The 15,000-nt window shown below is 34.6% G+C and overlaps 1 protein-coding gene across 7 annotated transcripts in view; it reads right to left on the minus strand.

Moving 5' to 3' along the window:
* The window catches only part of Cep170 (centrosomal protein 170), a 92,216-nt gene that overhangs the window by 39,130 nt on the left and 38,086 nt on the right, over positions 1-15,000 (minus strand). For 4 of the 7 annotated variants that reach the window (XM_042701215.1, XM_042701214.1, XM_042701213.1 and 1 more), the window contains exons 7-10: positions 14,532-14,666; positions 8,058-8,534; positions 2,319-2,482; positions 1,559-1,852 (exon numbers count right to left, since the gene is read on the minus strand). In XM_042701215.1, the coding sequence (XP_042557149.1) occupies positions 1,559-1,852; positions 2,319-2,482; positions 8,058-8,534; positions 14,532-14,666 (1,070 nt within the window). The remainder of the gene's footprint in view (positions 1-1,558; positions 1,853-2,318; positions 2,483-8,057; positions 8,535-14,531; positions 14,667-15,000) is intronic. The other 3 variants (XM_042701219.1, XM_042701217.1, XM_042701216.1) reach the window with 1 other exon arrangement.

Consider the following 15,000-nt stretch of genomic DNA (forward strand, 5'->3'; position numbering starts at 1 on the left):
TTACCCAAGAGCACACATTAGCATCTCAATAGTTCACACTTAATGCAGACATGTCTGCATTCTTAAATGCTGAAAAAAAAAACTGCTAACTATAATAGTATAATAATCTTTTTGTGCCAGTACTGGGGGGCTTGATTCTAGGGCCTCAAGTTTTCTCTTGGCTTTCTTGCTCATAGTTGGTGCTCTACCACTTGAAATTTCTGCTGGCTAATTGGAGATGGAGTCCTTAAAACTTTTTGGCCAGAGCAGGTTCAATTACAGGTGTAAGCCATGGGTATTCAGCTAAAATAATCCTTTATGGGAAAAAAAATCAATCATTATGAATGAAAATCTGTTTCTTTTTATGTACCCTTCAATAAATGTATGTTTAGGAATTGTGAATATGTACACTACAGTAATACACTAAATCTAGTATAGGATAAACTCTAAAATGGTATGGTTTAAGTGGTAAAGTGACTGCTTAACCACCATGCCTAAAATTCAGACACCAGGATAGCAAAGAAAGAAATAAGCCAAGAAAGAGGAGATAAAGTAAACATAAATCCTAACTTTTTTTCTGCATCCCTAAATGTTAGACATCTTGTCCATTTCCTAGGCAGGATCATTCTGAAAACTAATCAGCTAAATTAGAGCATCTCAAATATTAATGTGCATATGAATTACCTAGCCATCTTGTTTTTAATTCTGATTCTGATTCAGTATGTTTGGAGTGGTCCTTCTTAGTGATGTTAATATTGCTCACTACTGGGGCACACTTTAAGTAACCCAAATTTAAATAAGAGATTTTTAGCCAGGAGGTAAAATAAATAGCTGGTTCTAACGGTTTAACCAGAATTTAAGTAAGAGATTTTTAGCCAGGAGGTAAAATAAATAGCTGGTTCTAAAGTCAACTTTGAACTGAAGTCAAAATTGAAAAAAACCGAACTATTTAAAAACATACAACAATCATTATAAACATCAATAAAGTTAAAGAAATATTGGAAATGTAGATAATGATGATCACTTAGTGTAAATTTGGCTAAAATGAGTACAATATAAAAAATGACTTTGTTCTCATACAGTTCTTTTCTATCACCAAAGACAAAATAAATAGTAATAAAAAAATAAAAATTAGGAAAAAGTTCATTAAAACATATGTAATATCATCTGCTTCCAACATCATAAAATCAGTATGCAGTAAGTCTGTAGTTAATATTTTAGGTTTATAACAACAGAATTAAAGCAACTTATTTCATTGTTTAATTTGGATACAAATGATGGCAAAATAAAAATTCCAAAATATGCTATTTTTAAAACCTAGCTGAGATTTACACAAGTTTAAAAGGTCCAGTTTAAATGCAGAATAAGACCTATATGAAACTTAGACAAATGCAGAATATAATCGAAGGAAAGCAGAAAGCATTTCTGTCTTATTATCAGTCTTCTAGATCCCTAACAAAACTCTAAGGTTCTAAGACCACTGACTGTGTAAGACCATTTCATCTTGATTCTCCATTAATTTCTAACAGTCAAATATACCACACAACAACTAATATCATGCTTGCATTCAATTATTTACCTTGTCAATCATTTTTCTTGCTTCCACTTCCTCACTGTTGGGATTCTCTAACTCAATGGTATAAGTACCCTTGTCACTTTGGTCATCATCATTATCCTTTTCTGAAGTGGCAGAAGTAGCTTGATTTTTTAACATTTTATCCATCTCCTGGCTTGGTCTGTGCCCAAGACTCCCTGAACTTCTTAATAATGCAGTTTGTAGGAAGGGTATTGACACCGACGGCTCCTCTGATTTCTGTTTTAACAATTTCCCATGTGGAACACCATGCCCCCCTCTGTGATGCGCAGAGCTAGTCTGTAAAGACAAAGAAACCACTTTGGCATCTGCTGTTGTTGATTTTGTTTTTTCAAGTTTTGTATGTGGTGCTGAATACGTAGTTTCCTGATGAAGGATTCCTGTATTTTGAGTAACAAATGTGACCTTTTTCTGGAACTTTCTTCATCAATAAATGCAATCATGCCTGGCTCCAGTGGCTCACACCTGGAATCCTAGCTACTCAGGAAGCTGAGATCTGAGGATTGTAGTTCAAAGCCAGCCTGGGCAAGAAAGTCTGCGAAACTCTTATCTCCAATTAAGCACCAAAAATTAACAACAACAACAACAACAAAAGCTGGAAGTAGAGGTGTGGCTCAATAATGGAACACGGGCCTTGAGCTGAAAAGCTCAGGGACAGTGCCTAGGCCCTGAGTTCAAGCCCCAGGACTGGTACAAAAAAAAGAAAAAAGAAAAAAAAAGCAATAATAAAAGCAGATTAACTTACAGCAGGTTGATCTTGATGTCTTTCAGCAGCCTGGACCTTCTGCAGCTTCTTCTGCTCAGAGTGGTGGCGTCTTACGTGTTCCTCGAGAGCAGCACGCTTGCCACCGCGCCTGTGTGCCCCAGCGTTCTCTGAATCACTCTGTGTACCATCATCATGTTTATTTCCTGGACACAAGAGAGAAACCACATAATAGAGAAGAAAAGAGTCCCATGTAGAAAATTAGAGGCATATACAAAAGTGCTGTTTGTTTTGGCTCCCTCCCACTTTTCTATCCAAAGTCATATGTTCTTTTTAGTAACAGGCTCTGCAAACTTCCCTCAACTGCAATGGCTACATTCAAATTTTATCAACCAACAATGAGGTCCATTATAAACAACTGAATCAGATTACTTTTCTTTCTCCAAATCTTCACTTTATAGATCCATCAGTGTCTTAACAGATAAGCAATGTTCTATCATCTGTTATAGTTTGTATTCATAACTCAATACACATTGCTTCTGTCTCCAAATCTTAAAAGTATTTAATAAAAATTAGTCTAACATTAGAATGCAAGAAAGACAAGAAAGAGGGTGATACTATTAAAATACTTATTATGAAAAGAGAACACAAATACTAAAATGTGTTAAGTCTTCATGTGTGGTAATACTGAATACTATGAAAAGTCCAGCATCCCCTTGCTTTAATAAAAAGATTCTTACTAGCAATAGCACAATGCTTCCATTTTTTCTTAGTATGATAATTTCTAATGGCTTTAAAGATGGCTTAAAGAATGTTAATAGGTCTATCACGGAAAATAATAATTACAACTTTTTTTTTTGCCAGTCCTGGGGTTTGAACTCAGGGCCTGGACACTGTCTCTGAGCTTCTTTCTGCTCAAGGATAGCACTCTACCACTTGAGCCACAGCACCATTTCTGGCTTTTTCTGTTTATGTGGTACTGAGGAATCAAACCCTGGGCTTCATGCATGTTAGGTAAGCACTCTACCACTAAGCCACATTCCCAGTCCAGCTATGGGATCTTTAATCTTTGCACCTCTAGGCAAATAACATAGGGCTAAATATAAACAGATTTCCTCAACGTAAAGCATCTACAGTCAAATTACAATATTTGAATTTAGAAACATTTTCTTCAGTTTTTCCTGTATTAGAGCAAGTAAAAACCATTAAGTAGTTAATTAACTCTTAGAGTTCTTTAGAGACTAGATGTGACACTATTAGAATCATTTGACCTTTTACTGATTTAACTTCAATTTGAAATTTTTTCCTACCTAAATAATAATTACATTAGAATAACCAGCTGGGTGTTGGTGGCTCACTTCTGTAATCCTAGTTACCCAGGAGTCTGAGAGGTAAGAATCATGGTTTGAAGCCAGCCTGGGCAGGAAAGTCTGTGGGACTCTTATCTCCAATAACCAAAAAGCTAAAAGTAGAGCTTTGGTTCAAATGGTAGAGTGCTAAGCCTTGAGCATAAAAACTGAGGGACAATGCCCAGGCCCTGAGTTCAAGCCCCAGCACAGGCACACAAATATACACCCCACCCCGAAAAAAAAAGATAATCACAAATCAGTGCTTAAATAAATGATTTCATTGAAAGCTACAAAGAATCTGGTACATCAGAATGTACATTGGAAGCACATTACGATGCTTCCAGAACTAAAGATGATTTTTAAATATTTCTGGGTTACAAACTTTAATGCAAATGAATGCCTGCTCAATACTATTATACCTGACAAAATAATGAGTAGAAATGAAAGGCTGGGGGAGATGGAGGACATCAAGCCCTGCCTAGGGAAAAAGTTGAGTTTTAATGCTCTTGGGTTTGGTCCTAATCAATTTAGAAGCTACTAAGTAGCAGTAACAAAACATAAGTAAATTACTTGTAAAAATGTACTACATGAAAGGAATGAGAAGACTCACCAAGTAGCAGAAAACGTTGATGTTTTAGAAATGTAAGAAAAATAAAGATCAAAGCTAAGGGACTTTGGGAGAATGCCTACCTAAGTGATAGTGCTTAGTATCATAAAAAATCAAAATACTCCGGCTGGGAAGGTGGCTCAGTGGTAGAGTGCTTGCCTTGCATGCATGAGGCCCTGGGTTCGATTCTTCAGCACCACATAAGCAAAAAGAAAAAAAGCTGGAAGTGGCAATGTGGCTCAAGTGGTAGAGCGCTAGCCTTGAGCTCAAGAGCTGAGGGACAGCGCCCAGGCCCAGAGTTCAGGCCCCATGACCAGACCCTCCCCCCCCCCCCCAATCAAAATACAACAAAATTAAAACTCTGGGAATCATTATTCAAATTACAATATATAAAGAAAAAATGTGTTTAATGAAATCCCTGCCTCAGATAATCTAGAAATCATATAGAGCAGAGGAAAACAAAACTGAAATATAGCCCTAATTCAAATACAAAATTCACTGAGAACATCACATTTTACCACTTATCTTACTTTACATTGGATATAATGAAAAGGAATCCAGTTTGAAATAACCAGATATAACAAAATTCCAATTATCTCCTATATAATAAGACCAACATAACCCATAAGAAACTTCCACTTAAATGTTTTAATGAAAAATATGATTGCTATAGAATTTACAAATTCTGGCACTTAATTGTGTCAGGCCCTTTTGGATATCTTTCATGTAAATTATAGTTTAAAACGTTTTATAGAGATAAGCCATTTTCTATTTGGACCATTATTTTTCTTTCTGAATCAGGGAGATAACTAAATAGAGCTACAACCTTCTGTATTTGAATATAAAGATCACTTAGGAACTCTTTACCAAGCTTCCCCAGCTCCTGCTATCATTAGCCATGCCTAGACACACAGAAGTTCTTTTCAGTTAGATTAGCTTAGATGTACTTAGTAGCTGTAGCTAAAAGAAGCTGCAACTCTCCTAAAGGGTGAAAGTGTATGGGCTTTGTGAACATTATTTTCCTCACTGTCCCAAAGCGCGTGCACTTTACTCTTGTAGGAGCAAGGTATTTTTGTTTTGTTTTGCTTACTTTAATTGTTTAAGTAAACAGGTGAAGTCTAATCTTGGTAAAATGGTTATTACTTGCTAATTGTATTTATTTGGACTCTGAGTTATATCTTTTGACATGCTAACCATGTTTTATAACTTGGTAAGTAAATAACTATGGTTAATGTAGTGATACAGTGTGCATGTGGACATCAATGTCTATTTGTCACAAATGGACTTTTTTTCAAGAGCAGAGAATGATAGCTTAAAAACAGCAGCAAATACAGAAAACTATTATAATTATTATATTATTATAAAAAGGATTTAAGCAGTTTTTTAGAAAATAGTATGCTCTTTTTTATTTTTGCAGTCCTGGTGCTTGAACTCAGGGCCTGGGCGCTGTTCCTGAGCCTCTTTGTGCTCAAGGCTAATACTCTAAGGCTAGCACTCTATCACTTGAGCCACAGCTCCACTTTGGGCTTTTTCTAAGTAGTTTACTGGAAATAAGAGTCTCACAGACTTTTCTGCCTGGGCTGGCTTCAAACCATGATCCTCAGAACACAGCCTCTTGAGTAGCTAGGATTATGGTTGTGAGCCACTGGCACACAGCTAGAAATAATAATAGATAGGTTTTTTTTTTTATTGTAAAGATACTATACAGAGGGTTACAGTTACATGAGTGAGGTAATGAGTACACTTCCTCTTGAACATTGTTACCCCCCTCCATTGTTTTCCCCCTACCATCCCCTCCCTCCCTCCCTTCCCCGAGGTTCTTTTTTTTTTTGATTGTGATTAAGTGATTACATAATTTCAAAGTCACAAGTTCATTCTAACTTTCCTGGAGCAAATTGTCTATCATAGTCTGTAATATATAACAGTGTTCACATGTTATATACCATATTTGTGATCAGCAGCATGGGGATATTTAGTAGTGGTTCAACCAGATGAGCGGGAGTTCTTTGTTTCTTAAGTCCTGTTAGTTTTGTCATATCACCTAACATTTTGGATTTAGCATCCACTTATCAGGGAGACCATGTACCGTTTGTCTCTTCGTTCTTGGCTTACATAGATTAATTTCTTATGTAGTTAAGTGTGGCTTTAAAAAAGATTTTCTAAATTTTCCCTTCATACTACCACTTATCATCAGCACATTATGATATGTATAGCTTTTAGTTGTCAGCTTTGTTTGCAACTATATATCTATATTATCTAGTCTAAAAGTAAAACAAAAAACCATAATCAAGTGTGAAAAGTACACATACCACTTAATTGTTGATGACTATAAGGAAATATTCTGGGGCGGGGAAGGGGGAGGATGGGAAGGGTAAACAAAGGAGGAGGCTACAATGCTTGATAAGAAATGTACTGATTATCTTGCCCATGTAATTGTAACCCCTCTGTACAGCTTTTTCACAATAAAAAAAAGGAAATATTCTAATAGGTGCCAATAAAGAATTAGCAAATTATATCATCTTACTATCCTAAAATGTCTCAGGAACAAATCAGAAATAAATATAAGGTTTTCATTTCTTCATTACTTGAACAAAATCCTAGGATATAAGGAATGTGTTGTCAGTGTAAATCCTCTCATTAACAGTGAAGTCATTCATTGTTTGTTCAAATTGCTCAGTACCTATCACATGCTCAAGTCCCAGATAACGTGTTAAGTTATAAAGTATGGTTCTTAACTTAAAAGAATATGTTTAAAAAAACTCATTAACTTTTAATGAAGGCATAGAACAATCAGGTTAACATACAGTCACAATTTGTCCAAAATCATTTATGAGTAGCTTATTAAATATACAGAGTAACATGTATCTGTGTTTAATAATTCTATAAAAAATTCAACTAACAAAACTAATGGGAAAAATGTATCATTTGATACCATCACAGTACAAAGTTCTGTGCTCATCCTTGGCCTTGAGCTCAGTACTATGCATTGTTTCTTAGCTTGTTTTGCTCAAGGCTAACATCCTACCACTCTACAGCTACTACAGCTCTACTTCCAGATTTTTGGTAGTTAATTGGAGATGAGAGTTTCATGAACTTTCCTGCTCAGGCTGCCTTTGAACAGTGATCCTCAGATCTCAGTCTACTGAATAGTGAGGATTACAGACATGAGCCACCAGCATATGGCAAAGATTTTTTAAAGTATTTTGGCCAAGCAATATACTATTAAGGAATATATAATAATTTCACAAATGAACATTAATCTGTGATTCTCAGTCTTAATATGAAGAAAAATTTAGATTGATATACCCCATATTTCTCAATAAAAAGTTATGTTTTATGAGTAACTATTGAGAAATAAATAGTTTGACATAATCAATGGTGTAACTATATTATAAAAGTGGAACATTTGGGTCACAAACAACAGCTTAAATTAAAAAAAAATCTAGATATTAATATTTTCCTAGAAGCAGTACATAGAGAATAGAATTGTATGTATCTTTTCCTTAAATCAAGAAAATGATGGTAATAATCTTCTAGGGAATTCCACTGGTGAGCTAAGTTTTATATTTCCATAGGAAATATAATTTAATGACAAAATTCACAAAACCAATTTGGTTTTGGCAAGAAAATGAAGAAATACTATTTTTGAATGAATAAGTTGGATATGGGCAACACAGTTTGCTTCTGAGCTTTAAAATTAAATGTAAACTTTGAAAAAGCAACTCTATGATTCAAATATCTAATGGCTTGATAATTATGAAGGTCAAAGTTTTTGGGTTTTTTTATTAGACAATACGAAGTTCTGAAATGATCAATGCACTTTACCTTTCAACCTTTTCAAGTATACTGGAACATCACTTTTAATACTTTTAGAATCCTCTTCTGTTCTTTCCCATACCATTTGAGGAGGGTTGTTTTGTGCTAGCCAGTCAGCTACTTTGTTTTCTGGTGCCATCATTCCAGTTTGAATTCCCGGCAAGTCTTGAGTCCCAGGAGAAGACTTCTTCGACTTGTGGCGCTGATCAGAAGTAAATTTTGTCACATGGTCTCTAATAGTTACCTTTCCTGGGGTACTGTCATCAAATTCAATGGTAAATGAAGCATGCCCTGCACCTGTTGTATGGGAACTTGGTGTGTCTTTTGTTGGGATCTCATGAATAGTGCTCTCTGTAATTTGTGATGGCTGCTGGAATTCTTTTGTAGGGATTTCAAAGTAACTTGGTTCCCTACAGAAAGGAAAAAGTGCTTCTTCATTTGCAGCTGCAGACTGCTCCTCAACTTGCTTGGCATTTACGCTGCATCCTAATGAGAAAAATAAGAGAGAATTCAAAATATTTGGGGACTTCTAGTATTTGAGGGACATTGGTAATGACCATTTGCATTTCTCTCAGAGAATCAGAAGGCTGATTATAGCCTCGATGAACAGTGTCATTTTTAACATAGAAAAGAAAGTGGTAGAGCACTTGGCCCTAAGTTCAAACTCAGGTATCATCAGAAAAATAAAAGTAACAGAGAAGAAAGAATGTGGATTATGAACATGCAAGATAAGCAGCAGCAATGGCCAAGGACAGCAAGGGATAATCAAGAGATGGACCTTGCACCAATAGATCCATCATTTTCCCAACTTGATCTAGAATCATCAAGGTGCAAAAGATTTGAAATCAAATGGAGATGGAGATACAGGTCCAATATAAATATCGCAGGATGGATAGAAAAAGCATGAAATTTTTTCATCAAGTTAGCAGGATGAGATATTGAAATATTTATGAACAAATTAGCGCTCCAATGGAGAACAGGTATTCAAATGAGGATGCAAGCATGAAGTAAAAGGGTAAGTTGTGTTTTGGAAGAAATCATCACACTTACCATTCTTTACCATTACACTAATGATATTATGTTTAGGATGTCAAAAATAATATTACTTCTTACATTTTGTAAAGACCAAAGAATGATCAGGTAAAATATTTGGTTTGTTTGTAGCAAAACAGTCCAAGCAACAGTTTGAAAGTAATAATGTAAAATTAGACAACTCAGTTGCCAGTCAGTAATTCTGAAAGAAAATTATCTTACATTTGTATATAGCACAATGTGCACAAGAGACCAAAAAAAAAAAATCTTCGGAGGAAAGATGAACTGTAAATCTCAGATAAGTAACAGCTGGAAAGAGGAGCAAGCAACTATGAAATGTTAAATTGTTGTGCTGCCTCTAAACAGAAAGGCATGAAAACAGATACTTTTTCAAGTAAGATACATAAAGCATGTAAATGAAATAACTAAAATGCCTTATATTGTGTGTTATTGGGTAAGGCAAATGCACAAGAAAAAATTAAAATAAAACAAGAGCCAGGCACTGGTGGCTCATGCCTATTACCCTACCTACTGAGGTGGCTGAGATCTGAGGACTACAGTTAAAGCCAGCCTGGGCAGAAAAGTCCCTGTGAGACTCTTTATTTCCAATTAACCACTCAAATACTGGAAGTTGAGCTGTGGCTCAAAGTGGTAGAGTGCTAGAGCCTTGAGCAAAAAAACTCAGGGATAGTGCATAGGCCCTGAGTTCAAGCCCCATGACCACCACCAGCACTACCAACAACAACAAAGAGTAAAAGAACTGTATCTATTATTATGAAGATCTATTATCGAGAATCAATTTAAATAATGTATTTTTCCCTCAAAAATCCACTCTGTATTCAAACAGATTGGTAGAAAATCAGTTACAAATAATTTATTAGGAAGAAAAGGCAATAGAGAAAAACTGTTTTTCCAATTATTTTTTCATTAAGTAAAGCATTTTTCTGCTGAAGTAGTTTCAAATATTCAATCTTTTGGTGAGATTCATCAGTTGCAATAATTAATTTCTTGACAGCACTCTGAATATGAGACAGTCATAAAATTGTCTGGTTAGGCTATAAAAGAACAGAATTAACATCCCTGTAATCAAATGTGGGGTAAGTATAGAAGGCATTAAGCTCTGTTCCTATAATAATAATAATAATAAACGTGAACATATATTGTCAACAAAAGAATCTAGTCTGGCATGGTAGATCTTGCCTATAATCCCAATTACCTATAATCCCAGAGATCAGAGGATGATGGTTTGAGGCCAGCCATTAACAAAAAATTTGTAAGATCCCTATCCTAACCAATACGGCAGCACAAGACAGTCACCTGATTTGCATGGAAGATTATACAAAGCAAGAATAAGATAAGAGGATTAAGAATCTAAGAGGCTAGCCTTAGGCAAAAATAAGACCCTACCTGAAAAATAGCCAAAAGCAAAAAGGGCTAAATGCATGACTCAAGTGATAGAGAGCTTGCCTAGCCCTGAATTCATACATTAGAACCATCATCAAGAAAAAAAGAAAAAAATGTAAACAGAAGGCCAAGAATATTTCAGGACAACAATTTTAATATAGTTATTATTTTCAAAATTTACTCAAGTAGTTGAGTGTTTGTTTGCCCTAGTCTGAGTTCAAACCCTAGAACTACCACCAACAAAAAAAATCTAAACACAAGACTATCTCAGACGTAAAAAAATTTAATATGAAAATTATTATCTTCAAAATGTACTGTTTTGTTTACTCTTGAAAATGAAAAGATTAAATTTGGATATAAAGGTTAAGACAGAAAAAAAATCTATCAAATGCTTAAAACTCACTTAGCTTCAGTGCCATCTTGTATATACAGCAGTCTCACTTATTAAAGGCTCTTGAGTATCATTTTCATAACAAGGATTCTTAATCATAAAGAAAAGTTTAAATTGCACTCCACCTATTTCCTTTGCTTAAGAAGCTAAGTATGTGTAGTATATTTAACAGAAAGGAAATGGTTTCAACTATTTAAAAAACTCAGTTATAAAAGTAAAATTAATTAATTCAATTAGTGTAGAACATTCATTGTGTGGAGAGATTCCTTTTCCTAGTCCCCCCTCAAAAAAGTACTAGAAATGTGGTCCTCTTCTAAGTGTCTACTATAAAAATTATTACATATTATGATAGAACCCTTTCTTAGAACACTGAGAACATATTCTGTGATTTCTGAATTTACCAATCATTTCAACACAAAGTTTGTTTATGCCAAAGTAAATATATACTATTTGCTTATATGAACATTTTATAACTAATCTTAATTATTTAGATTAAAAATTACTTGGTATCTGGTTATGCCAGAATTAACTGTGTACATTTTATTCAAAGGAGATCAGTTGGTGATAATCTGTTTATGTTCTTCATATTCACAGGTATTTCATGACTGTGTAACTTTCCAGGAGTACTTGTAATACACATTATCCACTGTAAATGGCTATTGTTCTGTGCTAAAATAAAATGCTAAATCAATTCAAGGCAACAAAAACTGATTATTATGATGTACTCTGCTTAAGTCACCATACTAGCTTTGTTGAATACCTTTAATTAAATACTGTTAAGCTCCTTTTGGCAAAAAGGGAAGTACAAACTGAATGTTTATAAATTTAGTTTCATTTGTTCAAAATTAATATAAAGGAAATATGCTATGTTCAATTATGTGCCTTTACAAAACATACTTGACATTTAAAATCCTTAATTGTAACCTAAATGAATGCTGAGAATCAGAAAGTAGAAGAAAAACTGCAGCTACGTAAGCTAAGGGTACATTTTCTGTAGTAGGATTCAAAATACGAACATAATTTTTGGACTTCATTGCTCTAATGTAAATATTTGCTTTTAATATTTTTAGGTTATATGGTTAATATTTTTTAGGACATTATGGATGTAGACCCACAAAGGTGACAAAAATGATTTTGTAATAAACACTCTCTTACTGTTTTTAGACTGTTCACCTTTTTATAGTGACATAGTAAATACAGTTTTTAAATTCTAAAAATATCAATAACCAAGAAAGAAATCACCTTATTTTTCTTGAGGGGTGAAATCAAAACCAGGGTCTCCTACATGCTGAACAATTATTTATTACTTCACACCTCCAACCAAAAACTCATTTCTTGTTTTCATTGAGAGTATCCTTGAAGGTTTTTTTTGTTTTGTTTTGTTTTGGTCAGTTGTAGGGCTTGAACTCTGGGCCTGGCTGCAGTCCCTCAGCTCTTCAGCTCAAGGCTAGCATGCTACCACTTGAGCTACAAGCTCCACTTCCCATTTTCTGGTTGTTAAGTGGAGATAAGAGTCTCATGGACTTTGCTGCCTAGGCTGGCTTTGAACAGTGATCCTCAGATCTTAGCCTCCTGAGTAGCTAGGATTACAGGCGTGAGCCGCCAGCATCTGGCTGTAGTATGTTTTTAAAGCAGTAATTTATATTTCATGTGAAGCACTTAAATCTTAAAAAATATTGTAATTACAAAATGATCAAAGGTAAACATTTAAAAATCCTACTCTATAATATAATCTGCTGACTTCAGAAATTATTTCAAGTCGATAAACTTTCTCCTCCATTCTTAATTTAAAAAGAATTGCAAATGATATATTTACATGATCAGATCAATATAAGGAAGCAAGTAAGACACACTCAACAACCGTTAGTCAGCTGAATTTGACCACTTTAAAGCTTTTTAACACAAGACAAATCAGTTAATTCCTTAATACTCAAGACATTTACAAGTTTATTTTCTTTTTTCTTTTTTTGTTGGTTGTTGGGCTTGAATTCTGGGCCTGGGCGCTGTCCCTCAGCTCTTCAGCTCAAGGCAAGTGCTCTACTATTTGAGCCACAGTGCCACTTCCACTTTTCTGGTGGTTTACTGGAGATAAGAGTTTCAAGGACTTTCCTGCTCAGGCTGGCTTTGAACCGCAAGCCTAAGATCTCAGCCTCCTGAGTAGCTAGGATTCCAGGTATGTGCCACCAGCACCCGGCTGACAATTAGTTTTAAGAGAGTTTTTGATCATTGGAAGAAATGACACTGTACAGTGTAACAAACTGCTAAGCATTTAAAAATTTAGAAAATACTGTTAAATACTACACAATTTGAAAATTATTATATTATGCTGAGATAAAAAGGATCAATTTTCAACATCCGTTTTTGGAGTCTAAAGTTTTTGCACCTTCTGAATTGTATCCTTTTGAATTAATTAATTTTATGCGCATGTTTGTATGTGTGTGAGTTTATATGTTTATGAGAGTAATATGTCACTGAAATTTTAACTGCTTGTTAAGAGATTGGATCTGGAGCTTTGAACCTGAGTTCAAATCCCAGCTCCATTGTTTGCTAGTTGGGAGACTTTGGTAAGTAAATGAACATTACTGTGCTTTAGTTTTTTTTTAAATCTATAAGATGGACACAAACAACATTACTATTTTTTGGTAGTGTTATGAGGATCAAATATACAGATGTCACTTAGAAGAGAGTGTCTACATAAACTAAGTATCACTGAAGTGTAAGCTAAGTGATGGTTTTATCTCTATACTGTACTGCTGCTTTTTCATTCCAGTTTGATGTCTTTTTCTCTCTTCTCTACTACTCCCCCTCTCTTTTAATTGTTGGGCCTGGGCACTGTCTCTGAATTCTTCTTACACAACGGTAGCACACTACCACTTTGAATTACAACTCCACTCCCAGATTTTAGGTGGTTAATTAGAGAGAGTATCATAGCTTTTTCTGCCTGAGCTGACTTCAAACCACAAAATACGATCCTCAAATCTCAGCCTCCTGAGTGAGGCTGAGGGCCAAGAGGGCCCAGCATGTAGTTTGATGTCTTTTTAATATCCTTACGTGGCAAACAATTGTTACTTCCACAATATTTTCTGGAAAACTGATATTCCGGTTTTTGAATATTTAATCTCTCCACTAACAGATTCCCAGTTTACTCATCTTAACATTAATCTGACCCAGAACATTATTCACTCTGGCTGCCAAGCTCAGTAATCATGTTGCTATCATACTCCAACAAACTTAAGACACTCAGGTTTTAAAGAAATTGTCATTACATATCACATTTTTGTACATAGTAGAAATAATTTACGTTACATTGAGTATGTGCTTCTGGAAAACACAGAAGTCATTTGTACCTATTTTTGTCAAATTCATTTTATCCAGGTTTTATTCAACATAAAAATATCCAACTGTATAATTAATTTGTAAGTTTTAATGATTTCATACACTGGAAAAAACTTTAAATGAAAGCACTGTACGAAGATATTGAAAAGACTTCATAAGAAAGAAATTTCTATTAAAATAACAAGCAATTAAAACATTCATTAAGTTTTAAAATCAAGTAGCAGAGTAGATCACCTCTTTCAGAAGTAGACAGATTTTTTTATGAGACTATAACGCTTCCTAAAATATTCACTGAATGACAACCATTGAGATCTTTTTACCTGATGGTCCGGTTTCATGACTTTTCTCTTCAGACTTGCCACTCGACTTGAAAGCTCTCTGTTCATCCACTTCATCATCACCCCACCAAGATGGCTGCCCATATAATGGAGTCCCACGGGGCACAGCAGAAACATCTGGAAGGTGAAAAAAAAATCTGTCTAAAGTAGATGAAACAATAACATACTTTTTTACATAAGACTACAAATTGTTCAGTTGATTAAAAGTTCTCTACACTGAACGAAAACTCAAAAGATTTTTGTTATCTATATGGTTAAGAGTTCTTGGCATATAAAGTACATAACTGAACCATTTATAAGCCCATTCAACTTGAAAGTATAGACAGAAGTGTCTTCAGCAGTGTTAAAACTAGGCAATTAGCTAGGAAACAATGAAACCAGCCATCAGAATTGTCATTAGTGGTAAATGCTAAAGGTGAAACTAAAATATATTATTTTCTAAAATTTATAA

This window comes from Dipodomys spectabilis, unplaced genomic scaffold, assembly GCF_019054845.1.
Source record: "Dipodomys spectabilis isolate Male_0828 unplaced genomic scaffold, ASM1905484v1 ptg000288l, whole genome shotgun sequence".
Classification (NCBI taxonomy): domain Eukaryota; kingdom Metazoa; phylum Chordata; class Mammalia; order Rodentia; family Heteromyidae; genus Dipodomys; species Dipodomys spectabilis.